This window comes from Sus scrofa, chromosome 13 (genome assembly GCF_054392235.1).
Source record: "Sus scrofa isolate SSC_HxYL_T2T_F1_AM1 chromosome 13, Sscrofa_HxYL_maternal_Yorkshire_Landrace_v2.0, whole genome shotgun sequence".
Lineage (NCBI taxonomy): Eukaryota > Metazoa > Chordata > Mammalia > Artiodactyla > Suidae > Sus > Sus scrofa.
In genome coordinates, this window is record NC_139395.1 from 31,698,039 (window position 1) to 31,725,589 (window position 27,551).

General features: G+C 39.4%; 1 protein-coding gene and 1 non-coding gene across 11 annotated transcripts in view; both read right to left on the bottom strand.

The window, feature by feature from the left end:
* Positions 1–27,551, bottom strand: part of GADL1 (glutamate decarboxylase like 1) — a 345,574-nt gene that overhangs the window by 32,691 nt on the left and 285,332 nt on the right. For 9 of the 10 annotated variants that reach the window (XM_084987315.1, XM_084987314.1, XM_084987313.1 and 6 more), the window contains one exon: positions 15,886–15,975. The exons of the other annotated variant lie outside the window; for it this stretch is intronic. In XM_084987315.1, the coding sequence (XP_084843441.1) occupies positions 15,886–15,975 (90 nt within the window). The remainder of the gene's footprint in view (positions 1–15,885; positions 15,976–27,551) is intronic. 10 annotated transcript variants of the gene reach the window in all.
* LOC146397236 (U6 spliceosomal RNA) lies at positions 18,512–18,619 on the bottom strand. The gene has a single exon (XR_014825356.1). It is a non-coding gene; the product is annotated as a U6 spliceosomal RNA (small nuclear RNA).

Genomic DNA, 27,551 nt, shown 5'->3' on the forward strand with positions numbered 1-27,551 from the left:
ATGCGTAGGTCTCCACGGTTATCCCATTCAAGACTTCATTCCATAAAGCGAGGCTCCTTCCCATGTGCTTGCTGATTTACAGTTTATGAGGTACATCCATTAACAGAATCCTACACCATCCTTGCCACAAGGCGGCATTTTCCAACTCCTGGTACCAATGCCACCATCTCAATGAAAGCTTCCCTGAGCTTCCCACAGAAGACATTAGGGGTTGACTCAGCACCAATCCAACCTCCTTCTAAAAAAGTCCCTTCCTATACTGAAGAGTCCTATGCATTTCCAAGACTCCCTTGCAGCTAGGGTATCTGAAGTGATTGAAGGTTAGCCAGTCAGAGGCAGGTATATAAGCTGTCATTTCAGAACTGACTTTAGTGCGCGATGAGGAATAATGATAAGGATACAGTTTTGCTGGGAAGGTAATGGTGGGGCAGCTGGTTCTAGTTCCTGTATCTCTTATGGCAGGTTCACAATTCAACAGGGCACTTCAGACTGGGGCAAGAGCAGCAGCCCCCTGTGAGGCCCAGTTCTTGGGCAGAGCTTTGAAACATGTGTCTTTTTAGCCCTCCAAAGATTATGAAGTTTTTAATTCTCTATAAATCCCTTTCTTCTTAAATTAACCAGAGGATATTCTATTTTCTGAACTAAATCTCTAAGCAGTCACTTGAAAGAGGAATTCTTCTTGACCTCCTTTCTAAAGCCACAGTAATTTGTTCCTGCCCATAATTCCTGAAACATTTGACTTTTCCTTATAGTAACTTTTATATGTGGTCTCTTCTTCAAATTGGAAGCTGCTTGATTGACAGTATTATAATTTTCATCTTGGATTTTCCCCACAGTGCTAGGCCCCATGTATGTGCTGAATGGAACTGAGACAGGTTCCCACAGCAGCACTGTGGCTGGCAAAGGACTGGTTTTGAATTATCATTAGATTTTATTACTCAATGTTTGAGGTCTTGTTAAATTAGGCCCAAATGCAAATTTTCAATGTGGCCATCCTATTTGTGGTAGATAAAGCAACTCTTCAGAAATATTTATTCTCACTGCCTCACTTCCAAGGGAGTAATATAATGATTTTGGCCAAGTGGCTTGATTTGGCCTCACACCAGGGTGGAGTGTATCTCTACCATCTTTTCATGTGGGGTTCAGTTATGTGATTTGTTTGGCCAACCATCTGCTAGCAGACATGATACGACAGGATTCTTGAAATGCTCTTATGTAGTGGGTTTGTGCTTGTGGGTCTCTGTCACTGTCATAACATCATGCTCCAGAGAGCCGACTGGTTCAGGAGAAGAGAGATCCATGGAGCAAAGCTACCCCAAGAGTCCGGCTTAAATCTGCACCCTGAGTTCCCATCATGGCTCAGTGGAAAAGAATCTGACTAGCATCCATGAAGACACAGGTTCGAGCCCTAGCCTTGCTCAGTGGGTTAAGGATCCAGTGTTGCCATGAGCTATGGTATAGGTTGTAAACACAGCTTGGATCTAGCATTGCTGTGGCTGTGGTGTAGGCCAGCAGCTACAGCTCTGATTGGACCCCTAGCCTGGGGACCTGTACATGCTGTAGGTGCAGCCCCAAAAAGAAAAAAAATACAAATCCACACCCATTCCCCTTTCCTTCTCATCTGCAGATGTATGAGCAATACAGGCTTACTGTCTTATATCACCGAGGTTTATGATTGTTGGTTACACAGTGTCATTGTAGCAATAAATCATGTTCCTGGAAAATCAGAAAGGGAAATTCTCCTTTCAAGGAAGACTTTCATGTCCTAAGGGTACATTAGGAAATGAAAGTGCAATCTGTAGGAAGTCTCAAACTTTCCAGGAACACCTTCCTTTCCTCCACATCCACCTTCCTCCTGGAGACTCATCTTTGCTTCCAAGGCCACACGCATTGCAGGGGCTCCAGTTACTTTCTACCCTGCCCACACTACCCTCCTTGTGCTTCTCAGTGGATGTTGCTTAAAACATTTACTTCTCTTCATTGAGTCTTCTCTTCTCTCAATAACATTTTCTAGAACTTGTATCACTCTCCGTGGAAGACTCCCAAATTCTATCCCCAGTCCCTAAGTTGTCCCTAAGTCATAGCCACTGAGTTTCAGCTGCCAACAGACCATCTCCAGCTGACATTCCTCCTGGGGGTCTTTCACACATAACTCCCAGATCATGACCAACAACTTTTTCTAATTTACCTTTCTGCCTCCTCTTTCCTTAACTGACCATCTCCCAGTTCATCCGTACAGAAAATATCAGTATTAAATAGTATCTCCCTCTCATAAAACCACACTCCAAATTTAATAACTGCCAAACACCTTGCAGATAAACTGATGTGGCTTTCAAAGGCACTAAATGGGAGTAATTTAGGTTTGTGGAACTTCTAAGTTAAAGGAACACTTTGGAATAATTTTTGGAAAGCAAAGAGAGACTCTGGCAATGCAATTTTGCCTTGAATGTGTTCTCTAATTTCAGGAATGTTACTGTACACATTTTACTTGAATTGGACAGAGGGTGGTGAGGGAGAGAAGATGGAGCCTCACCACCAAAGACTGTGGGACCAGAGAAAGCTTTGGTGAGAGAGAAGGGGCATAGGGAAACCGTGGCCACACCCAGTTTAATCATCAGAATTAAAGGCTGATATCATGTACTGTCTTATTCAAAAATCAATGGCTGATAAAAATGTAAGCAATAGTAACTCAGACTGGAAAAAACAGGGATTAAAGTTTACCATGTAGAACACAGCCCATAAAATTTTTGCAACTGGATTTTCTTCCACTCAAAAAGGTTATCACACTCTGCTTTTATATAGGAATTTAATGAAGGACCTCTGAAGAGCTCCTGGGCGTAAATCTCATATTGGATGCTTATTTAACTCATTTTATAGAATTCCAGCTTTTCTTCCAATCTGGCTGAGTTTCTATCATACTGTCCATTACTGAGAGCTGTCCTTTCGGGGAAAGCAATGCGAATTCTGGGCAAAGCCTCCAGGGAGGAGGCAACAAGAGCCTACTGGAGCCCTTTACCAAATTGCCAAATTAAAATTGACTCAGAGAATATTTATTTGGTGAATTCTAGGAATGAATGACAACTGTTTACTGAGTATGTGTGGGGCTTCTTGACAGAACAAGTGGCTAAGGCTTCTCCCAGGCACCTGGTGTCAGCAGCACACACATTTTCACATCCCATTAACTGCAAACCTGAGGTTTTATGTGTTTACTTTTATTGCATGGCGTATTTTAGCTCCCGTGCTGAGTATTTTTGTGCTGATGGAAACTGGGTAAGGTTCCTTCCCTGATTCTGTAATTGATCCTTATTCTTTACCCAAAAATTATCACTGAGTCTAAACTTTATCGAATTGAAAATATCAATATTTAGCACACTGGAGTGATCAAAAGGGAGACTGGAATGAGATTTTTCAGAGGTGTGTAGGGAGCAAGATAAACTGAGGGAAAATGACTTTACTAGACCAGTATTAAGTCCAAAAATCATATTGGAGCTGTTATTCTACACTATACCTACAATCCAGCACCCATACACAGGCCAAGTAGGGTCAAACTTAAGGTTAGTATTCAGACAGTGTTGAAATAGTACAAGCCTCAGTACGTTATAATTTTCATTATATATAAGAAATGTATACATGTGTGCACACATAGACATACATTCACATATGTGATGTTTGGGGAAGTTGGGACCGTGGGTGGAGTGGGATTCTAAGAAAAGGAGGCACCCGGAACTGAGCTACAAAAGAGAAAGATGAGGCCTTGGGCTCGGAACTCTGGAATGTGAAAGGAACTCATGAGGCCTAGACAGGTGGGTGGTATGGCCATAGGAGGGGACAAAGCCAAGTTCCCAGATGACACAAAAGCCCTGCTCAGGAACTTGCATTTCCTAGAGCAGGTAGTGAGAAGGTCTTTAAAAAGTGGAATACAGTGACTCAATGGCCATTTAAACATGGTCCTCTGACAGGGTGAAGACAGGCAGAGGCCGTGCTGGCAGGTGTGTCAGGTGGAGACATCTGTGGCAGTGGCCTATGTAGGAAAAGGGAGTGAGGACATACATTTAAACAGTCTCTGATCCACCCAGAACTTCAATATAATGTCCCTTTGGAAGGCTGGTTCCCATGGGACTTTTTGTGGTTTTTTTCTTGAACTACCATTACCTGAAAAAATACAGAGGCATATATGAGTTCTATAGTGCAACAAACTGACTTCCAAAACCAGAGATTAGAAATTCAACAAAAAATAGTTTGTTGGCTTATAAACTATTTTTTTATTCAACATAGCTTCTGCCCTCTGACTTCCATTAAAGATCTCTCTCTCAAATATGTGCATATAAATAAATGTATATGTACACATTCAAATTATATATGTAAATACATATATATGTGTATGTGTTTATATGTGTTTATATGTATGCATACATAAAAAAGTTTTACTTAGCTTTTGACCAGCATTTTTACCAAAATTTTGTAACAAAGGTAACATACCTATAAAATGAAGAAATGTACAAGTATCAGAAAATATCTTTTTTGAAATGATGTAAAATATGAGTATCTATATTTGGAAAATATGGCTTCATAAATAAGTTTGATAATACAAAAGGAACAATCTTTCCATTGATATTTTTTCTTTGTAACAAAATCAAACCAAAATGTCATAGGTAATAGTTCTTATTAACTAACTTTAAACCTCTGCATGAGGCTATCAGGCAATAAAATACTTTATTCAATATTAATTTTATGATAATAACATAGAAAATTTAATACAATACGCATTTGACAGAAATGTAAACTTATTTATTTATTTATTTATTTATTTTAAGGCTGCACCTGTGGCACATGGAATTTCCTGGGCTAAGGGTCGAATCAGATGCAGGCCTACACCACAGCCGTAGCAAAAGCAGATCCAAGCTCCATCTGCAATCTACACTGTAGCTTTTGGCAATGCCAGATCCTTACCTTAATCCACTGAGCGAGGCCAGGGATTGAAACTGCATCCTCATGAACACTATGTCAGGTTCTTTTTTTCTTTTTGGCTGTCCTGAAGCATATGGAGTTCTCAGGCTAGGGATTCAGATCTGAGCCATAGTTGCAACCTAAGTCACAGCTGTGGCAATGCTGGATCCTTAATCCACTGCACTGGGTGGGGCTGGAACCTGTGTCACAGTGCTTCCAAAATACTGCCAATCCTGTTGCACCACAGTGAGAACTCCTATGTCAGGTTCTTAACCTGCTGAGCCACAATGGGAACTCCAAATTTATATTTAATACATAGATTTATATATTTATATTTGACATATTCAGATTTATCTTTAAAAAAGTAGTGAAGCTATTTTATATTTAAACTTCATACCAAAAATTAAACTGCTTTAAAGAAATTTTCAAAATTTAGTTCTTTTAAATAATAACTGACGATATGAAGGAAAAAAAGTCTCTTGATAGAGTTATAGAATAAGATTTTAGATCCAAGGAATTTTCCCTGCTCAAACTGTAAGAAGATACACAGTAGAAAGGGTTCCAAGACAGGATCTGATAGATTCTGGTGCTCAGAGTATAGAAGAAATCATAACTCAGTTTTGCTACATTTCTGTTGGATCACACTTACAATGTGAGGCACAAGTGTAAGAAAAACAGCACTGCACTGCAAGACTACTGCATTACAAACCAAAAACCAGGTTGAACCTTCAGGTGTAATTCAGTGTTAATTTTTTAACCTTTCTTGTTATCTTTCATGAAACCTCAGTTATAATTTTAATTATAATTTTTCTAAGCTTTGATCAACATTTTTTAAGAGAAATTATACAACAAAATAGATGCACCCCCAAGCACCTAGAAGAGTGTTTGGCACATGGTACGTGCTTGGTACATATTTTTTGAATGAATGGGCAGATTCGAATGAGAATTTCGACTTCCTGATTATCCTTTTACACAGAGGCATTATTAACTCACAGGAAAGACATGATTAGGGCCCAATTTTCTACCTACAAGATTCTGGTCCATCGTAGGACCACCTGGACAAGCAGCTCCCCCCAGGTTGCAGGCAGAAAGGCAGTCTCCACCTTGAGTCAGGCAGGTGACATTACAATCAACTATAGCAAGCTCTGCTGCATATTTCTAGTTTTTAATTATCTCTGCCCCTCTCAAAACAGTGGGGTACTACCATTTCCAGGACCTCCTAGATAAAGCAATACTTTCCTAAGGAGCAGAACATGGGTGTTCCCACTGTGGCACAGTGGGTTAATGATCCCATTTGGTCCTGTGGAGGTACTGGTTTGATCCTGGCCAGGCACAGTGGGTTAAGGATCCAGAGTTGCTGCTGCTGTGATGTAGGTCACAGATAAAGCTTAGAGTCAATCCCTGGCCTCTGAACTTCCATATGCTGCAGGTACAGCCAAAAAAGGGAAAAAAAAAAAGAGCATGATTCAAAGATAGATAGTAGGAAAAGTCTGAATGAAAACCAAGAGAGCCATCTAAATTCAGACTTACAAGTTTTGACCTTCAAAAAATTTTTCTCACTCTGAACTAATGATAATTTGGCCAACAGATTACAATTAGATAGCAAATTACAATACTAACCCTGTTAGATTTACAGAGAAACAGAGGAGGTGGCCTCTTCCAATTAAAACACCTATCTCTCTAAATTGTCTTCCTTATCAAGCTGCCCTTATCCTGAGAATTCCCCTCATAGATCATTCATAAGATGCTATGGTCCTCTGTCCTTCCTGCCTCCTAGAAGCCAGATAAAAAGAGATGATCCTAGAGCCTCATTCTGGACCAACCCAATCACACTCTAAAAATGAGCAGACATAGTTTTTAAAAATTCTGTGGACGAGTTCATGGGCAAGAAAGGTAAGAACTAATGCCTCTAGGAAATCACTATAAGCATGTGAGTCCCTTACCCAAAGGGTAAGCCATTAGTCCATGTCTTTATGCACTGATTCATTCATCTGCATTCAAACATTTATTGTACAACTACTGAGTGATAGCAGCAATGTGAGAAAATGCAAAGCAGTAACAGTAGCAACTACCCCCTTAATAAATACACTGCACCAGGCTGGCTTCAAGGGTGTACAACCAGTGCAGCTGCACAGGGCCCTGGGTGTGGGAGAGCCCCATGCTTGGTTTAATGTTCTGCTGTCACCATCTTGAAATCCTTGCTAATTCTGGAACAAGGAGCTCTGCATTTGTATCTTTCACTGGGCTCTATACTAGCCTGGCTTGGAATATCAACGATCAAACATGGCTAACCCAAGTGCACACCCTACCCCACTTTCTTCAACTCCTCTTCCAACAACAGTATCATCAATATGAATGAGTACATCTTTGTTGATTAGAGGGATTATCAATGCATCAGCCTTGTGCTAAAATCCATCAGCTAGTTCCTCTGATTGGTGACTTTTCATTGCCTGCTCCTCTCTTTCCTGGCTTGCTGCCATCTTTTCCACTCCTCACCCCAAATGTTGCTATTTTATGGTAAGAAAGAGTAGCAAAGATATCATAGAAGTGTGTGGGGGGAGGGTATTGACACTCAAGTGTTAAGAAATGCTTCCTGCACAAGCCAAGGAACTGATAGTCTAAGGTTGGGTCAGACCCCTCAGTTCCTTAATTATGAGGATGAAAGACTTTGAGAAGTCTACATCACAACCATGTACCTTCAGAGGAGGAAATAAGCGCATATCTCTGGGGCCTCCAGGAAGAAACCGCACATGAAGAGGGTTAGCAGGGAGCTCCCTGGTAGCCTACTGGTTAGGATTGGTGCTTTCACTGCTGCTGCTCAGGTTAAGTCCCTGGTCTGATAACTGAGATCTCACATTAAACTTCTGCATGCTGTAGCAAATAAATAAATAAATAAACAAATAAATAAATAAACAAACAAACTAGAAATTTAAAAAGAGGGTTAGCAGAAGACTGGGAGTGACGGCTGAGTTAAATCCGATCTCTGGAGTCCCTGAATGATTGTGGACTTTTTCCTTTGGGACAAAGGAACATAAAGAGTGTCATACGCAGGATTGTATTTTAGAAAGTTTATTATTATACAGTATTTAAAGTAATTTGGAGGAGGACAAGCAAAAAGCCATGAAGAAGGCACTTAAGGCTTATATAGTCCTTCAAAAACGGGAAAACAGGATTAATAATAATGAAAGGTATTGTATCTGGATTATGGATTATGTGCCCTTTTTTTTTTTTTTTTTTTTTTTGGCTGTTCCCATGGGTCATGGCCAGGGACAGAACCTGTGCCAAAGCAGTGACCAGAGCCACAGCAGTGGCAACGTCAGATCCTCAATCCACGGAGCCAGCAGAGAACTCGGTAGATGCTTTGTATTATCCCCATGCTACTAATTTTTAAAAGGAGGCAGGAGTTCCTGCTATGATGCATTGTGTTAAGGATCCTGCATTGCTGCAGCTGTGGCACAGGTTGCAGCTACAGTTTGGATTCAATCCCTGGCCCAGGAACTTCTATATGCCATGAGTGCAGGCAAAAAAGAAGAGGCAAAGAGATTTTAAGTAACTTGTTCATGGTTATAAAGACATTGAGCAGCAGAGGTATTATTTATTTAACTCCATATCCAGTGATTTTAAACATCAATAAAAATCCTAACAAGATGTTTTTTCAACTAAAGAAAGTTCTGCAATACATGCAAAAAATTAAATATAATATTAAGGAATGCTCTTTTAAAAAAAAGAACCAGAAGGGTAGTATTTTAGCAGCCACAAGAGCTCATTATAAAGCAACACCATTTAAAACTTTAGTTCCTGGCACGGAAACAGAAACACAGATCAATAGAACAGATTGGAAAATCCAGAAATAGAATAAAGTGTTTTTAAAAATGTAACACATGATAACACAAGCTTCCCATAATAAAAAAAATGTTAGGAAGAATTATTTAATATGTCAAGTTAGAATAACTGGATGATGACAATTTGGGAACTGATCAGGTAAGATACATATTTTACACTGTACGCAAAAATAACCTCCACATAGATTAAGGAGCTAAACACACACACACACACAAAAATGAATGACAGAAAAACCAGCAGGAGATGGAATAGAATATTTATCAGATTTGTGAAAGAGCAGTAACTTCAGCTTTGAAGCAGTGGAATAAATCATGAAGGGAAGGACTGACAGATTTGAATACATAAAAAATTTGAAACTTTTGTACAATGAAAAAACAGCAAGACTAAAATAAAAAGGACATTATACTGAGGGCATTATTTGCATTCCATCTGACAAAGAGGGCTTTAAAACTCAAACTAAATATACCCTTATTCAAATGTATAAGGAAAACATCAGATCTCAAAATATAAATAAGGAAAAAAACCCCAATGAATTGACAGAGAGGTACCATCAGTAAAGAAAAAAGAAAAATAGAAAATTGTTCAGCCCAATGACAATACAATAAAAGTAAAGCAAACTTAAGGTAGGATTTTCCACCTTTCTATTAACACTTCCCTCAAACAGGCAATACCCAATGTTGCCCCAATTAGATAGAAAGCTGTGTACTCGTTAATTACGGATAGGATGTAACCTTCTTAAAAGTCATTATCACAATCCACAGTCAGAGTCAGGATCGAAACCACACTGATTTCCATAATCAGCAGTTACACAGAGAGCACTTTCTCTTCTGGGATAAAAAAGCAAAAAGTGGGTTGAGCATAGAGATGGTCATTTTTTATTGCTCACAAGGGGGGAATGCTGGAAAGAATCCAAACACTCCAAGTTATGGGAATGGTTTTATTAAACTATTACACAGACTATTATACAGGGCGAGACATTTTAAGATTCTCTTTTCAGGAGTTTAGTCCAAATGAATGGAGAAAGAGACAGGGACATATCTTGAGGGGAAACAGGATTAAGAGAAAATCATAAAATTATTCTGTTTAAGCTTGTCAGAGCCTAGATGTGCTTATCACTTGAGGGGACCAATATATTAGAGAAAAAAGGAAGAACGAGACTGTGAGAAGGAGAATGAGAATGAGAGAAGCAAGGAGAGGAGATGGTGGGAGGGCAGAGAAGGAAAGGGAGATGCATGGTGAGACTGCAGGAAGAATCAAGTCCAGAAAGCAGACGCAAAGGTAAACACAGAAGAGTCTGCTGGAGAAACGAGGAGTGAAGACAAAGAGGAGTTCCCGTCATGGCTCAGCAGACTAGCATCCACAAGGACGCAGGTTCAATCCCTGGCCTTACTCAGTGGGTTAAGGAACTGGCGTTGCCCGTGAGATGTGGTGTAGGTTGCAGATGCGGTTCGGATTTGGCATTGCTGTGGCTGTGGCGTAGGCCGGTGGCTACAGCTCCAATTAGACCCCTAGCCTCAGAGCCTCCATATGCCGTGGGTGTGACCCCAGAAAAGACAAAAAAAAAAAAAAAAAAAAAAAGACAAAGAGCAACAGAAGCATGTTTAAAGCGAAAACACACAGATCAGTTTGATCCTCTGAGAATTCCTTCCTCAGGGGAGCTGTTCTTGGTTTAGCAGAATCCAGTAGCCCTGACCCAAACACACCAGAATTCTGTAACATTTTATAACAGCATCACTTCCCAGCTAGGAAAGGAGAAATGAGCAAAAATGCCACCAGGGGGCAGGTTTGGTACTGGCAAAGGGACTTCAAAGATAACTTGGAAAAAAAAAAAAAAAAAAGAAATATATTGAACATGATGAAGGATAATGTGAGAAAAAGACTATATATATATGACTGGGTCACTTTTCTGTATAGTATAAATTGACAGAACACTGTAAATCAACTATAACAGAAAAAATAAAAATCATAAAAATAAATACAATTTAAAAATATATAAAAAATACATGTTGTTTTTTCCTTTCTGCACAGGGTCCATTCTTTGTTTTGCAACAATAAATACTCCATCAAGTCCACAGCAATTTCCTTAATGGTATAGTAGATATGAATTTTGCCCCATAACCTCAGGTATGTAAGAAATGTCACAGTATTTCATATCCTTTAAATAAAATTAAATCCAACCTCAAGCTACCATTCTTCTAGGTCAGGTTCAAAGTCAGTCTCAGTCATTATTATGGTTCCCTCAGCTTCAAAGGGTCTTGCAAGGGTTCTGGGGGTCTCAGCCAGGGCTAATGTTTCGGTCACTGGTCCAATATGTGCAATGCTTATGGTGTGAACCAACATGATCCCTTGATAGGCTGTGACTAGTTGGGAATGGGCAGATATTCCATCACATGGAATGCTCTCTCTCTCTCTCTCACACACACACACACAGCTCCTTAGGGCACTCGGAGAAGGGAGGCTGGATATTGTCCTTATCTATAGAATTCTTGCCTCCAGTACACCATGCCTTTCTGCCCCTCTCTCCCATGCCTGCCTCTCTGCCTCCAGACTCCTTGCCTTGCTCTTATGGGTTTTAGCACTGGCCAGCTGACGCTTTCAGAAAATCTAGGAGACAGGTGTCTTCGAGGCTAGAGAAGACTCAACAGAAGTGTAGAGCTGAGAGAACAGGTCTAATCCTCAGAAGGGGGAAAGGAGAAAACACAGGACAGCAAATACCCACATACCGTAATTGTGCTACCACACTGACCACAAGATGGCAGTTCTTAAAACCCCCCTTTTACAAGTCTGACAGAATGTGAAAGTGGGTTTTCTTTTCCTGGTAGATGATGCAGAACTCAGACATCCCTCAAAGTTTATGGGCCAGAGAGTGGCCATCAGATTAGGTGCCCTGGGGGAACAAAGACAAAGAAGGGACACATCCTCATCTAAAGGAACTTCCAGGGACATATGAACAGAAACAGGTGATCAAGCACTGACGGATTTAGGTAAGAGCTGCAAACTAAAAGCCTGAAGGCTAAACCTCACCGGTGTTACAAATTTTTCACGTGCCAACATTTAAAACATTTAAAGTAAAGGATAGTTCACATAAGTATCTGTAAATCTAACAGCTCTTAAAAATGAATAAGTCCTGGCACCCCAGATCTGCATCCCACATGGCAGCCATCATTAGGAGCTATGTAGACAGAGGCTCATCCCTTTAGCTGGGGTCACTGCTTTCTGATTGACTATAGTCCCCACCACTTCCTATTATATTATGCCCCATCTACTTTCCTCATGCATGCTATTTACCTAGTTTCCACAGGTATTTGGGTTTACAACCTATAAACTAAAAAAATTGTACTCGGGACACAGTGGTTCAGTATTGCATGATGCTAATCAAGTTTCTGCAGTTCCTCAATGCTCACCCTGATAGATCTGGAAATTCAAAATTATTTCAGATGGGCCTTAAGATCTGAGCAGAAACTACGGAAACTGGCATATTTTAGTAATCAATTTGATTCATATGTGAATGTTACAGACAAGGCTAGCGGTACTTCTAGCATGGAGCAAAGTATAATCATGCTTGTGTGTGGAAGAGTAAACTTAAAGCAAAAAAAGATATTTGTGAACTGAAGATTTATCTGTGTTCTTTGGCTTCATTTCCCATTACTGTTATCTCAAGTGCCCCATGGATCAACCAGTCACAAGTGGATAAGTGTGTGCTGGTGTGAGTGAGCTGTGGGAAGTCAAACCCATGGACACTGCATTCCTGTTATTTGCATCAGCAACATCACCTACTTATAAGAGCCTGCATTTGAAGACTGCTCACATGCACCGTGATTCTGAGTATGTGGGAGCATGTTATTTCCTTGTCTCGACTAATGTTGTAATGCCAAATGTTGGTGTAAGAAAATACACCTTTATTATAAAGATTATGTTTTCTCCAGGTGACATGTAAGGCCTTCTACTGCCTTTGACAAAATTATGTGTAGATAGGTGCTATTTTCTATTGGTTTCATCCCAGGAGAATAAAGGAAACATTAACAGCATTATTATAAACAGTGGTCACTGGGCTGTCTGGTTGAAAGCTGCTTCCATAAAGAATAGGAAAGCATTCAGAGGCTTCCATTGGGAAGGCAACCAGATAAAGCAGGGCTGCAGGTATAGCTGTGCAGAGTGTATGGAAAATAAACAGGAGGTAGAGACCAGAAAAGAAGCAGAAACAATCTGGGCAGGGGAGTAATAAAAATCTAGAATACCACAATTTACCCCCAAAATCAAAAAGAGCATTTACGGAGGACATCTTAAAAACTCGGTTGTTGAACACAGTGTCAGAGAGGGGTTGTCACAGTGTCATTAGATTGGAGAGTGACAATGTTCTCACATGTGCATGCACCCACATACCTTTAACACACTCAAACTCCAAATGAATTACCAAATACTCCCTCTCCCCTCCTGCCACCCCAGGGAAGACTCACTATACCACTGAGTCTGAAATCTGACGGCTCCACCTAACAGGAGTCTGAATCAGAGGGGCAAAGCCTTCTTTCGTTATTTATTTGTTTGTGATTCTTCACCCAAGATAAAACCAGAAATAAATTTCAAGTGTGCTTTGAGTGCACTCCAGGTTATAAATCACACACTTGGATTCTCATACTACAGTAAGCATAAAACCACACAGATCAACAATAGATAAACACATATATATATGCCTCCCAGCCTTGCCAAATTCATGCACACACACCCACGCAAAGAGAGAATAAAAGGAAACTAAGAATCTGAGAACCAGCGATAATCTGACTGCAGCATGCATGTTTACGAATCAGAAGCAAGCAGGGCAATTAAAATAGTGTGATATAAGCCTAGGCAGGGGCACCATGGTTCTAAATGGCAGACAAGCATTTCCAAAATTGAGGGATGGAGATTCATGGATGTGAACCATAAGAGAATCAATGCTGGCAAATAATGGGGAGAGGCAAGAATGTCCTGACTGAGATTTGATTTCCAGTTCAGATTAAAATTGTATTAGATGCTGAATTATCTGATTTTAGCTTATATTTCAATCTTCAATTTCAAATTTTCTGAGACTAGATAATATAAATATTTCTTTAAATAAAGGAAGAGTAAATAGACAGTATCTCCAAATATAATGGGGCTATTTAGTCATCCTGATCCATGTCCGTACAACAGTATCGAGTCCATAAAACGCAAATATCACCTTCTCCATTGCTTTTCTTAACAATCAAAAAGTGAGAAAAATGGCAGCCATATCTCTCTCAACTGTAAGCAATTATACCCCCAGCCACCAAACAATTCCTGCTGCATTCCATCAAAGTGGAAGATGTCCGTGGAAACCTCACCATTAAATTCTCACACTGTCCAGCTCTTGCTCTTTCTCATGGGCTACTTATCATCTGAAATGTATTCTTTAGCACTTACCCATTTGTGTGACAAAAAGGCAAACCAGATCTAAGGAAATGCTAACTGTCTGAAATGACAATGGAAGGCTTGCCTAGGCAAAGGCACAGATAGCCCCCTGCATCAATCTCTCTCTTTCTGCTGCCTGATCACAGGTTTGCCAAGAGGGAGCACATTTATATATTGGGTATTACTGTGTACCTTGCAGGGGACTAAATGAGCCATGAATAAGCAGGAAGTGACTCAAGGCTAAAGAAGATGCTGCAGGTGACCATCCAGGTGGCTATGGCTTAAAGGCCACGGTCTTCCCACCTCCACCTAACTAGGCACAAATTCCAAGGGCCTTGTTGCAAAACACGGGCCACCATGCCACCCCCACCTGCTGCTCTCTTCCCACTCCCAACATTGCCCTTCTGCCCACTGTGGTCTTCGATCACACCTTCCCCTCTCAGGTCTCTGGGCTGTCATGCTGTGATCCTTCTTGGAACCCACTTCTTCACTGTTGTCCCTGACTCATACCTACTTACTGTTCAAGACTCTGTCACATGTTGGGGTAGATACCCTTTATCTCTGTCTTTAAAGGATTATCTCCAACTTGGAACTAGTTACTTTGTGATGATCTCTTTACTCACTTGTCTCCTAGAATATGAGCTTCCCAGGGCGGGGACTAAGTCCCTTTGATGTTTGTATCTCCAGTGCCTGGCACAGTGAACACCCAGTGACTGTCTGTCCCTTGCCTGACTGGGAAGGTTTTCGTTTTCTCCCAGAGGGCAAACAGAAGGACTATCACCTGTAAAAACTGTTAAAGCTATCATTGGTTTCCCCACTGAGGGCAGGGAGGAGTTGGCAAGTCAGAGCCATCACTAACTCGGGCCATGCAGCTGGCTGTGCTGGAAAGGGAGGATGCAAGCAATACAGGATGCCCCAACTTGATGGTACCTGCTACTGAAAACTCTGCATGAAATGGAATGGCTATAGAGTCCTCAGGGGACACTCACTGGCTCAATTCAATCTACTCTATGTCCATGTGGCATCAAGCAATGTTAACTCAGGAAACTTCACAGTTCTTGGAAACCTAGGTTAGAGGCAGGACTTTCCCTGGCAGGGCCATGCTAGAGGAGGCACAGGTGAGACACAAATATCCCTAGCACCCGGCACTTCTCCTCCCTCTGGGTGGCCAGCCCTCGAAGCTGTGTTGGAGGATATCTTCTGCACATTTAGATCAATAATCAGATGAAATTCATTGTTGTCATCTCTTTTCTTTTTATCACATTGGCTTAAAGTCCCTTGGTAGAAAAAAGAGAAAGTCTCCCACTTACAAAACATACCAGACTCAGACTTTAACATTATCTATCAATGAGGTGATGCTAGCAGTCACAGACATGTACCAGCAGAGGTGAAGGAAGACACCATTAATCATATGATACTAAGTATTACCAGATCACATGCTCTCACGTGCACTATGAATAACAACGTCTGATAAATTCTACAACCATCTTGCAAACAGCACAATTATTTTGAATTTGTGTGTGTGTCAAGTACATTGACTTGTTAAATGTAAACAATGCTTAGAACTGTTTGGCATGTCTCTAGACCTTCAAGAAGTTCTTCCAAATACAAAATTATTTATAGGATCAATAGGCAATGGGCGCTGGATCCGTTTCATTGCAGGAAAAATGCAATATTCCTATTACTCACCAAATGAAGTTTTGCCCAGAACTCAGGTCCTTCCTCCATCTCTCTGAGGCTCGGTGGAATGTACCAAAAGCAAATATTGGCATATTCAGGCTGAGGATGAAGAAAATTTTGAACGTTGTTTTATTTACCTAAGATTACTCTTAGAATGCAATTTAGCTCTTAGCTAATTTCTTTAGGAGTAACCATGTGTGTATTACGTTGATAACATCAGAATCTGATGGATTAGACAGCCAATCTGCCTTTTTTTGGGGGGGGTTCTTTTTTTTTTTTTTACTCAAATGAATTTATCACTTCTGTAGTTGTATAATGATCATAACAATCTGATTTCACAGGATTTCCATCTTAGATAACAGCTAATTGGGAAACGTTCTTCTCAGTTGGGTGCACCTAGGGGGCGCTCTTCCATCTGGGTAGGACACGAGCCAAGAATAAACATAATGAGGTTTGAAGGGGACTCAGTGTGGCTGTGACCTTCAGTTAGCCCCTGATACATAGATACCCACGATGCCCTGGCTTCTCCGTCTTCAACCCTGACCTTATCTCTCACACACCATCATCCTTCCAATGATTTCTTTTCCACTTAAGGTAGCCAAAGCAGTCTTCTATTACCTGCTACACTTGACAGATGCAAAATCGCCCATTACCCAAGTTGATAATATACGACATACGTGGGCTTCACTTAACTAGTCCTGTTGTGACCATGGTCATACATTTTCAGAATGAAAAAAAAAGAGCATCATTTCACTCCTAACTCTCAAGTATCAGTATCAGGAAGGGTGTGTTGGCTAGAGGGCTTGCCTAGAATGTAGACTCTCAGTCCCTGGGCTCAGAGTGCTGAGTCTGATTCAGTCCATCACAGAAATGGCTGGAGAACTGGCATTTTAAGAAGCATCTCAGTGATCCTGAGGTGAGTACTACATGGTCTATGTTTGAAAAACTCTGGTCTAAAGTGGCCATAGCCCAGTCATCTTCTATAGTAATCTGTTTTTCTATCAATTTGATTAAATGTGGGATAAAGTTCCAGAATAGGCTTCAGTGCAGCTATTGTCACACAGACAAGGGGGTCATCTCCATCACACCCTCCACTCTCACTGCACATAAACACAGGGCATGCCAAAGGCCATCACAGACTTGTGATCAGTGACCAGGTGAGTGGGGGCATTATGCCAGGGGTTATGACTTAGATACACAGAACTGTATTCAGGAAAGCCTATGGGTCATGCCCACCCACTCAGCACCTTCCTCATCTGATGCTTAGTGCTGACAGTATTTGAAATGACTTCCATTTATCCACCACAAACACAGTTTATAGGTAATAATCAGTGTTATCAATAACCAACAGAGTTATGCTCCAGTGTCAGTATACAGTTTCAAAGTATTTCAGAGAGAGGAAACAGCTATCATCTCATATCTTAAAATCAAAACTGGTACTATAGAGAGTTTTGATTTCAGTGGATTTTAAATTACAAGTGATAGTCCAGAAACATTCCCAGCTCAACAAGATAAGCTCTTGATCTGATCATCCTTTCACCTGTGAAGTCTGTGATGTGCCTACTGAATTTGACCAAAAAAAAAAAAAAAAAGAAAAAAAAAAAGGAGCTACAAATCTTCAAAACAAAGAGTAGTTCAAAATGGAGTACTATGTATTTCAACTCAATTTCCATAAACATTTATCATGAGACAACAAGAGTGTTTATAAATCTACACAATTTACACTTGGTTTTCTAATTTATGATTAATTTGCTTTATCTAGAATAGAATGTCCTGGCCTTCAAATTAATCATTTAATGTGAGCAAATCTTTTCAAATAAAGTAACTATGGTTGATTAGAATGTAGAAGGAAAACACAGTTATTTTCTGTCACTAGATTCCAGAAATTTGTATCTTTATGTCAATGAATATTTTTTTTTCAGATACCGTTTAAGTCATTATCATTTGTTACCCTCAGCCATGGTTACCAAATCCACCCATTCTTTATGTCCTCCAGTAATGGAGGTGGACTTTACATAAAGATTTCTCCTTACTGTCTGGTCCAATTGGAGACTTGATCAGCAGAGGGTGCTGGAGGGATGTGGAGAAGGAAGAGACTCTTTCTGGCCCTATGTGCTCACTTCACGGGCCTCCTGCAATAGGCAGGGCTCTTTTCACCAGCACTGTGACCAGCTGCAAGTGGGCCCCTGATAGCCTCCCCATCACCATGCCCTGGGATGGCCTCACAGCAGCCTGGCCACAGGTGGGTGCCCATAATGGTTTTTTCTTGCACACTCTCCTCAGGGGAGTGCACAGGGGAGGGCTGCCAGGGAGGCACCTTGCCTGGGTGGCTTGAGTGAGTTCCGAGATTTGGCAGTGCCCTAAAATTGTGTCTTCTAGTGCTCTAGCAGGTGGATTCTTAGAGACCCCACCGGTGTGACACCTCAGTGGACTTCCTGCCATCTCATGAGCCACAGTGAACCCATCCCCAAACAAGTCTGATCTCAGCCTGGGAGACTGGCCCCTTCCCCAGATGCTCCATCCCAGTTCTAGGAGTGATGACTATTCTCCATGGTATGTGCTAACTGCTATTTTTAGGGTCTCTCTTCTATGAGGTGATCTCTCATGACTCCAACTCCCTGTTAATAATTCTTTTTTAAATATGGAACTCTTTACAAATTCGCATGTCATCCTTGCACAAGGACCATGCAAGGTCTTTTTTACATCCCTCTAATTTTAGTATACGTGCTGCTGAAGCGAGCATGATAATTCTTTACATTGCGCTTTCCCATTTCAAATTACTGTGCAGTTTTTGCCTTCTATGGGACCCTAATACATCATTAAATTAGCCATTCTTTTACATTTATGTGGTAACATTATTAATAATTTTGCCACAGTTTCTATCTGCTACCAGATATGCTCTATAAGTTAGCACCTAGACCTTTTGAACCATCTTTTAAATGTTCTTCTTTATAAGTTTCAGTTCAGATATTTTAGAAGTGACAACTCTGTGATTTTTTTGGCCCATTCTCTTTTAGAATGGGATGGCTCCAGTGCTATGACATTTAAAAACTGGTGAAGAAGCCCTTTCAATACTTCCATTTCAGTGGTGGAAATCTGGTGCTCTATTTTGTAGAATACCTTTACTACAGTTATTCCTAAAATTATTAAAATTGGAAAAAACATCCCTTGAATGTTCATAAGGAACATATTTGAGTTTTTTTCCCTGTCTCTTTGTCTCTGGAGCTTGTTATGTTATACAGACTTTTTTCAAGAGGCTTTAATGTACTAAAAGTGTATTTTCAGGGTAGAACTGTTTACATGCCACTTAATTCCTACATAGGTGAAAGCCTGACCTGTTGGGCGTCTTTGGACCACATTTAGTCCATGCTGTCTGACACCATACACTGAGAACGCATAAAAAGGACCCAAGTCTCTGGACCTGATAAAAGACAGAAAGGGGTACCTAAAAACAGCAACAATAAAAGCAATGCCACAATCTTTAAAAATTCATAGAAAAGTAGAGACGTGTCACTAAAGAAAAGATAGGTTCATTTTACCCTGATTTTCAAAGAGAAAGAAAATAGATATATTTTAAGAAATAAAGCTAATGCTTTGAGGTCGATTCCAGCAAGGGTTTTTGAGCAAATAGCATGAGGACCTTCAGAAGAAACGTCAGTGGTCACCAAGCTGCAGTAGCTTGCATTCTCTAAACCAAGTTTTGTCAAAAGAAATTCATCTCTGTTGCTTTGATGGTATTAGGTCACAATAATAGCAATAATGATAATAACAATAATAAACAGAGCTAGCACTATCTTTTTAAGGGATAAATGTAGAATCTAGCACATACACTGACATGACCAGACATGCAAGTATAAAATGGAGAAGAGGATCACAGTGAATTTTACTTTACTTCAGGCTTACAAGTTTTAACTATTGACTGGACTACTGAAAACTGCAAAGGCAGCCCTTATTAGCACCAAGATCCTGGGTTTTGGAGTCACATGGATGTGGTTTGAATCCCAACTTCACCAGGCCTTTGCTTGCATAAGTGTCAAACTCTCTCAGCTGCAGCTTCCCAATCCATAAAATGGAGATTATATCGTCTCCCCCGACAGAAGAGGTTTGATGAAAAATACATTATTTCCAATATTTACTACCACATCTGGCCCACAGAAGGTACTCTATTAGTGTAGTGACTATTAGTTGGAACTATTGGTAGAAAGAAATGTCCTTCTTGAGTGGATGAACAGCCCCGTTAAAACCTGTACTGGGAAAGACATGTCCCGTGTTAATTTCTGCCTACATATTTAAGGGGAATCTTAAAAAAGTACAGCATGTCTAAAGAAGGGCAATTGAAATAAATGTTCAATTTAATAAGAATTAAACACAGTATAGAACTCAAAATTTTTCTATGTTCTAGATATTACACAAGGCATTTGGATAAGAAAAATGACTTATATTTTACACTTATCTCCAGGAACTCAGAGAATAGTAATACAGCTAGGGACAGGCAATCAAACTACCATGGGATGAGCATTTCAGAAGAACTTTCTCATAACCCAAGAAACATTCTTGGCAAAATACACAGCACCCTTGTAGAAGCCAGTGTATTCAGGGCGAAGGCAGGTACTTGGGATGCATAGATGGCAGGGTGTGCTAGAGAAGTAATGCTGGAAAGAGGTGGGTACCGATCCATGAAAGGCTTCCTCACCCACCATGCTGGGGAGTTGGGGCTTGATCCCAGAGGCAACTGGAGGGTTTCAATCATTTCATTTTAGGAAGCCCACAGTGTGGCTACAGCAAATGGTATCTAAGACTGGACGCAGACGATGAGCTGGGGTCCAGTGCCAACCTGAGTAGTTGGGGAGCCTGAGCTAAGGTGGTGCCTTTAGAAGTGGAGAAGGGAAAAGGTGGTGAAAATATCAAGACTGGTGTTATGGAGTTTCCATCGTGGCTCAGCAGTTACCAAACCCTACTAGGATCCATGAGGGTATGGGTTCGATCCCCAGCCTTGCTCAGTGGGTTAAGGATCCAGCACTGCTGTGAGCTGTGGTATAGGTTGCAGATGCAGTGCAGATCTGATGTTGCTGTGGCTGTGGCGTAGGCTGGCAGCTGTAGCTCTAATTGGACCCCTAGCCTGGGAATCTCCATATGCTGTGGGTGTGGCCCTAAAAAGCAATACAAAAAAAAAAGACTGGTGTTTAGGTGGGTCATAGTTCTCATGAATAAAAAGAAGATGGAGCATAGTTCTAATGGAAAAGAATTCTAATGGAAAAGAATTTCATCTTGAAAATGAATTTACCAAAATTTTGCTAAAAGAAATGGCTACACGTCAGCTTTAGAAACGATGAATTTGAGATGCCTGTGGGAATCTAGTTGAACATTCTAGGGCACATCTATTTATAAAGGATTAGAGTTTAGGAGACAAGTGAAGGATGGAGACATCATTGAGACTATTGATCACAAAGCTCTAGATATGGATAAAACATTTTAAGGAATGTATGTGCACACAATAAAGGCACAAAGACAAAAGAGTGGTATCCAGATGAGAGCTTCACAAAGAGACTGAGAAGATAAAGTTACATGGAAAGAAGACAAACTGGGAAAGAAAAGAGACAATTTCAAGAGAGATGGAGTATCATCACTCTGAATTCTTTTTCAGGTAGACTGCCTCTCTCCTCTTCACTTAGTTGTTTTTGTATGTTTTCACCTTGTTCCTTTGTCTGAAAAATATTCCTTTATATCTCATATTGTCTAACGTTCTATGTTGTGGCCTCCTTGAGAGTGGGTGTATAGATGCTGTCGGTGGCTGTGCCCAGTCCTAGAGTTCTTGGGGGTGGTGGTGGCTCACATGTACCCAGAGCATGTGATGAGAGCAGTGGCATCATGCTACCTCTCCTGGAGCTGGGTGGCTACTAGCGATGGGGGTCCATGAGGGAGATGGCACTAGGTCATGGCTCATGGGAGCAGGGGTGGGGGAGAGTGGCCGTAACATTTCCCACAGCCCCTCCCTTTGCCAGAAGGCTTGTGGAAGATCCGTTTGTGGCCGTGGGGGCAGATGCCCTTCATGAGGCCCCTCACTTTCCCAGGAGGCTCAGGGGATTGCTCTCTGCAACTATAATGGGGATGGCAGATGCTTCTCCTGTTGCAAGGCAGCAGCTGCTCACACTATGGCTCTTGGAGATGGAGTCGGAAGTGCCTTGCCATCTGAGAGCACAGTAGGGTATGAGGCTGTAGTGGTTGATCCTTCCCTCCAGAACCTCCAAACAATGGTGCCTAGACACCAAGCCCATCCAGATTTCCTCAGAGTAATGATGGTAAAGACAATCCAAGATCTTGGAAAAAGAATGGAGGCACAGATAAAAAAGTTACAACAAATGTTTAACAAAGAGCGAGATGATTTAAAGAACAAGCAAACTAAGATGAATAGCACAATATCTAAAATGAAAAATACACTAGAAAAATCAATAACAGGATAATGGAGGCAGAAGAACAAATAAATGATATGGAAAACAGAGTGGTGGAAATCAATGCCTCAGAAAAGAATAAAGAAAAGAGAATAAAAATAATGGTGGACAGTCTAAGAGACCTCTGTGACAACATTAAACACACCAACATTTGCATCATTGGGGTCCCAGAAGGAGAAGAGAGAAAGAAAAGGCCAGAGAAAATGTTTGAAGAGATTATAGCCAAAAACTTCCTTAATGTGGGAAAGGAAATACTCACTCAAGTTGAGGAAGCACAGAAAAATCCTATACAGGATAAACCCAAGGAGGAACACAACAAGACACATACTAAGCAAACTTACAAAAATTATATACAAGGAAAAAAACATTAAAAGCAACCAATAACATATAACAGAACACCCATAAGGAGAATAGCTGATTTTCTCAACTCTGCAAGCCAGAAGGGAGTGGCAAGATATATTTAAGGTGATGAAGGGGAGGAACATAGAACCAAGAGTACTCTACCCAGCAAGGCTCTCATTCAGATACAATGCAGAAATCAAAAGCTTTACAAATAAGCAAAAGCTAAAAGAAGTCAGCAACCGCAAACCAACTTTACAACAAATACTAACGGAGCTTATCTAGGTTGAAAAGAAAAGGCCACAACTAGAAAAAAGAAAATTATGAATGGTAAAGCTCACAGCAAAGGCAAACATACAGTAAATGCAGGAAATCATCCACAGACAAAAATGGTATCAAAATCAGTATTTGTAAGAAGAAAAAATACAAATGCAGGATCTTGGAAATGCATTTGAAATTAAGAGACCAACAATTTTGCCTATATTCAGAATGCTGTAACAAAACCTTGGGGGAACCACTAACCAAATGAGGATAATAGACACACACATGGAAAAAAAAAGATCAAGAGAACAAAAGAGGAAGGGAAGAAGAAAGTCCAACATCAACAAATCCAAAACAATTAAGAAAATGATAATAAGTACCTATATATCAATAGTTACTTTGAATATAAATGGATTAAATGCTATAACCAAAAGACACAGACGAGCTGAATGGATACAAAAACAAGACCCATATCGAGGCTGTCTACAAGAGACCCACTTTAGATCTAGGGACACATACAGACTGAAAGTGAGGATATGGAAAAAGATATTTTATGAAAATGTAAATCAAAAGAAAGAAAAAACAGCAGTAATCATATCAGACAAAATAGACTTTAAAATAAAGTATGTTACAGGAGACAAATAAGGATACTACATAATGATTAAGGGATTAATCCAAGAAGAAGATAGAACAATTGTAAATATATATGCACCCAACATAGGAGCACCATATTATATAAAGCAACTGTTAACAGCCATAAAAGGAGATGTCAACAATACAATAATAGTGGGGGACTTTAACATGCCACTTTCAGATGGACAGATCATCCAGACAGAAAATTAATAAGGAAACTCAGGCTTTATTTATTTATTTTTTGGTCTTTTTTAGGGCTGTACCTACAGTACATGTAAGTTCCCAGGCTAGGGGTCAAATTGGAACTACAGCTACCAGCCTACACCACAGCCATAGCAATGCCAGATCTGAGCCACATCTGTGAACTACACCACAGCTCATGGCAACACTGGATCCTTAACCCACTGAGTGAGGTCAGGGCTCGAACATACATCCTCATGGATACTAGTTGGGTTCATTATTCCTGAGCTACAGTGGGAACTCCAGAAACACAGGCTTTAATGACACATGAGACCAGACAGACTTAACTAATAATTATAGAATATTCCACTGGAAAGCAGCAGAATACACATTCTTCTCATGTGCACATGGAACATTCCCCAGATTAGATCACATCTTGGGCCACAGATCAAGCCTTGGTAAAGTTAAAAAAATTGAAATTATATCAAGCATTTTCTCCAACCACTATGCTATAAGACTATAAACCAACCACAAGAAAAAAAAAACTGCAAAAAATACACAAACACATGTAATCTTAACAATATGGTACTAAAAAAAACAATGGATCACCAAAGAAATTAAAGAGGAAATAAAAAAAAATACCTAGAGACAAATGGCAATGAATATATGATGATCCAAAACCTATGGGATACAGACCTCAGGAAATAAGAAAAATCCCAAATAACCTAATCTTAGATTAAAGGAACTAGAGAAAGAAGAACAAAACCAAAAGTTTTGAAGTTTATAAGGAAAGAAATCATAAAGATCAGAGCAGGAATAAACCCATGTGCCTATGGTCAATTAATTATGACAATTGAGGCAAGAATATACAATGGAGAAAAGACAGTCTCTTCAATGAGTGGTGCTGGCAAAACTGGACAGCTACATGTAAAAGAATGAAATTAAAATACTCTCTAACACCATGCACAAAAATAAAATCAAAATGTTTAAAAACCTAAATGTTAGACCAGATACTATAAAACTCCTAAAGGAAAACAGTCAGAACACTCTTTGACTTAAGTCACAGAAATATATTTTTTTACCCACCTCTTAGGATAATGAAAATAAAAACAAAAATAAGCAAATGGGACCTAATTAAACTTAAAAGCTTTTGGCACAGCAAAATAAACCATTAACAAAACAAAAAGACAACCCACATAATAGAGAAAAATCTTTGCAAATGAACTAACAAAGGGATTAATCTCCAAAATATACAAGCATCTCATATAGTTCATATAAAAAACCCAAGCAACCCAATTAAAAAAATAATTAGAAGATTAAAAATAATTCTCCAAAGAAGACAGACAGATGGCCACAAAACACATGAAAAGATGTTCAATGTTGCTAATTATTTGAGAAATGAAAATCAAAACTACAATGAGGTATCACTTCACACCAGTCAGAATGGCCATCATCAAAAAGTCTACAAACAATAAATACTGGAGAGGGTGTGAAGAAAAGAGAACTCTCCTACACTGTTGGTGGGAATGTAAGCTGGTGCAACCACAATGGAGAACAGTATGGAGGCTCCTTACTGGAGACCCCTAAATATAGAACTACCCAGCAATCCCACTCCTGAGCATATATGTGGAGAAAACCATAATTTGAAAATATATATGCAACCCAATGTTGACTGCAACACTATTTACAATAGCCAAATCATGGAAGCACCTAAATGTCTATCAACAGAGGATTGCATAAAGAAGATGTGGTACGTATATACAATGCAATATTACTCAGCCATAAAAACCATGGAATAATGCCATTTGCAGCAACATGGACAGACCTAGAAATTACCAATGCTAAGTGAAGTCAGAGAGAGAAAGACAAATATCATATATCACTAATATGTACAATCTAATAGAAATGATACAATAGAACTTACAAAAACAGAGACAGACTCAAGGATTTCAAAACCAAACCTAAATTTACCAAAGGGGAAACATGGGCAGGGGAGGGATAAATTAGGGTGTGGGATTGATATATACACACTAATATATATAAAATAGATGGGTAACAAGAACCTACTGCATAGCACAGGGAAATTTACTTAATACTATGTAATAATATACATGGGAAAAGAATCTGAAAAGAATTCTTTATATAACTGACATACTTTGCTGTACACCTGAAATTAACACAACTTTGTAAATCTTCTATACTCCAATAAATTTTTTAAAACAAGAGAGAAGGAATGGATAACAGTACAAAGAAGTTCAAGAAGATGAAAGGATGTGTACTGGGTTTAGCAATTTGAAGGTTTTGATCTAATAAAATTATATAAAAACTGTTTTTAAAAACTATAGGAGTTCCCTTGAGGTACAGTGGCATTGATGTAGGATGTGGCATGTCACTGCAGTGGCTTGGGTCACTGCTATGGTGCAGGTTTACCATCCCTGGCCCAGGAACTCCAGAGTGCTGTGGGTACAGCCAAAAACAAAAACAAAAACAAACTAAGTTGCGATGTGCTTGATACACGTTAAGATTCAATAAGTATTAGAATACGCATAATCAGAGCTCCCTGGAAGAAGAATGAACTGTGAATTCTCTTGCACAGGAAGTGTTCATGCTGAAGTTGACTTCCTGTTTCAAAAACTGTCAAGAGAGTTTTCCCGCATTGAGTAGGAAGTTGACTGGATGTCCTTGAAGATTCTTTTAACTTGAAGAGTCTATGAAACCAAAATAACTCTCTCTAAAGTAGAACTCAAGAAGAGAAAAACAAAAAGTTGAATAATTAGGACTCTCCCAAGAGATCAAAATAAAATATGTGAATGATAGTATATACCTCTAGGAAAATATCTATTAGATCTTAGATCCAACACAGAAAGAGAGAGACAGGATTTTCATGGGCCTATGAATAATGCAGAATTCATTTGAAATGATAACCCTCAATCATCTTCAAGAAGATATGCGTTATTTTTGTTCTTTTTGGGAAAAGATATTCAAATACTGGATACCCTGTTTTGCTGTGTTTACTTACTGTTCTTAATGTCCCATTTCACACTCTTACTACCATCTGCTTTACAGTGAAAAATATATTATAGACTGTGGGTTTTCCTAAACCGAAAGACCTGCAGTTTCACAGACCTGGGCTCCCATCAAACCTTTATATTTCTTCTCTTAAGTATGAATTTGGATTATGTTTAATCAATCCAAAGAAAGCATTTTTCTAACTAAAAGAGGTTAACCAACTTGACACTTACATGTGAAATTCAAGGTCTAAATTTACTTTATTCTCCAAATGGGTAAAGATAAAAGAGGCAAATATGAATCATATACAAAAATCTCTCATAAGTAGGAATTCTGGAGGACCACCGAAGAAGCCACCTTCACTGCTTTTGAGCCATCTGGCTCCCACAGATAAAATATGCAGGGCAGAAGGCTGACTAATGATTAAAACCTACCTTACCTTTCATTACAAGGATGTGAATGTTTGAAATTCCCTAAAGATGATGGCAAAAGGTTCCTCCCTCAAATTTAAAGCCTTTAGGAAGAATATATATTTATATATATAATACTATATGATATTAAAAATCTATATTTTAATATATAAAAATCATATTTATATAACATTTAATATATAAAATATAATTATATAATTTATGTATTAAATTATATTTATATATTAAATATAATATATATTTAATGTATAAAATTTATGTTTTAATATAAAAATATAAAATTTACAAAATTTAATATTATATAATATTAAAATATAATATTTTACATATATGTAAAATTTTTTAATCAGCTCATTTTTCCTGTCACTTTTTT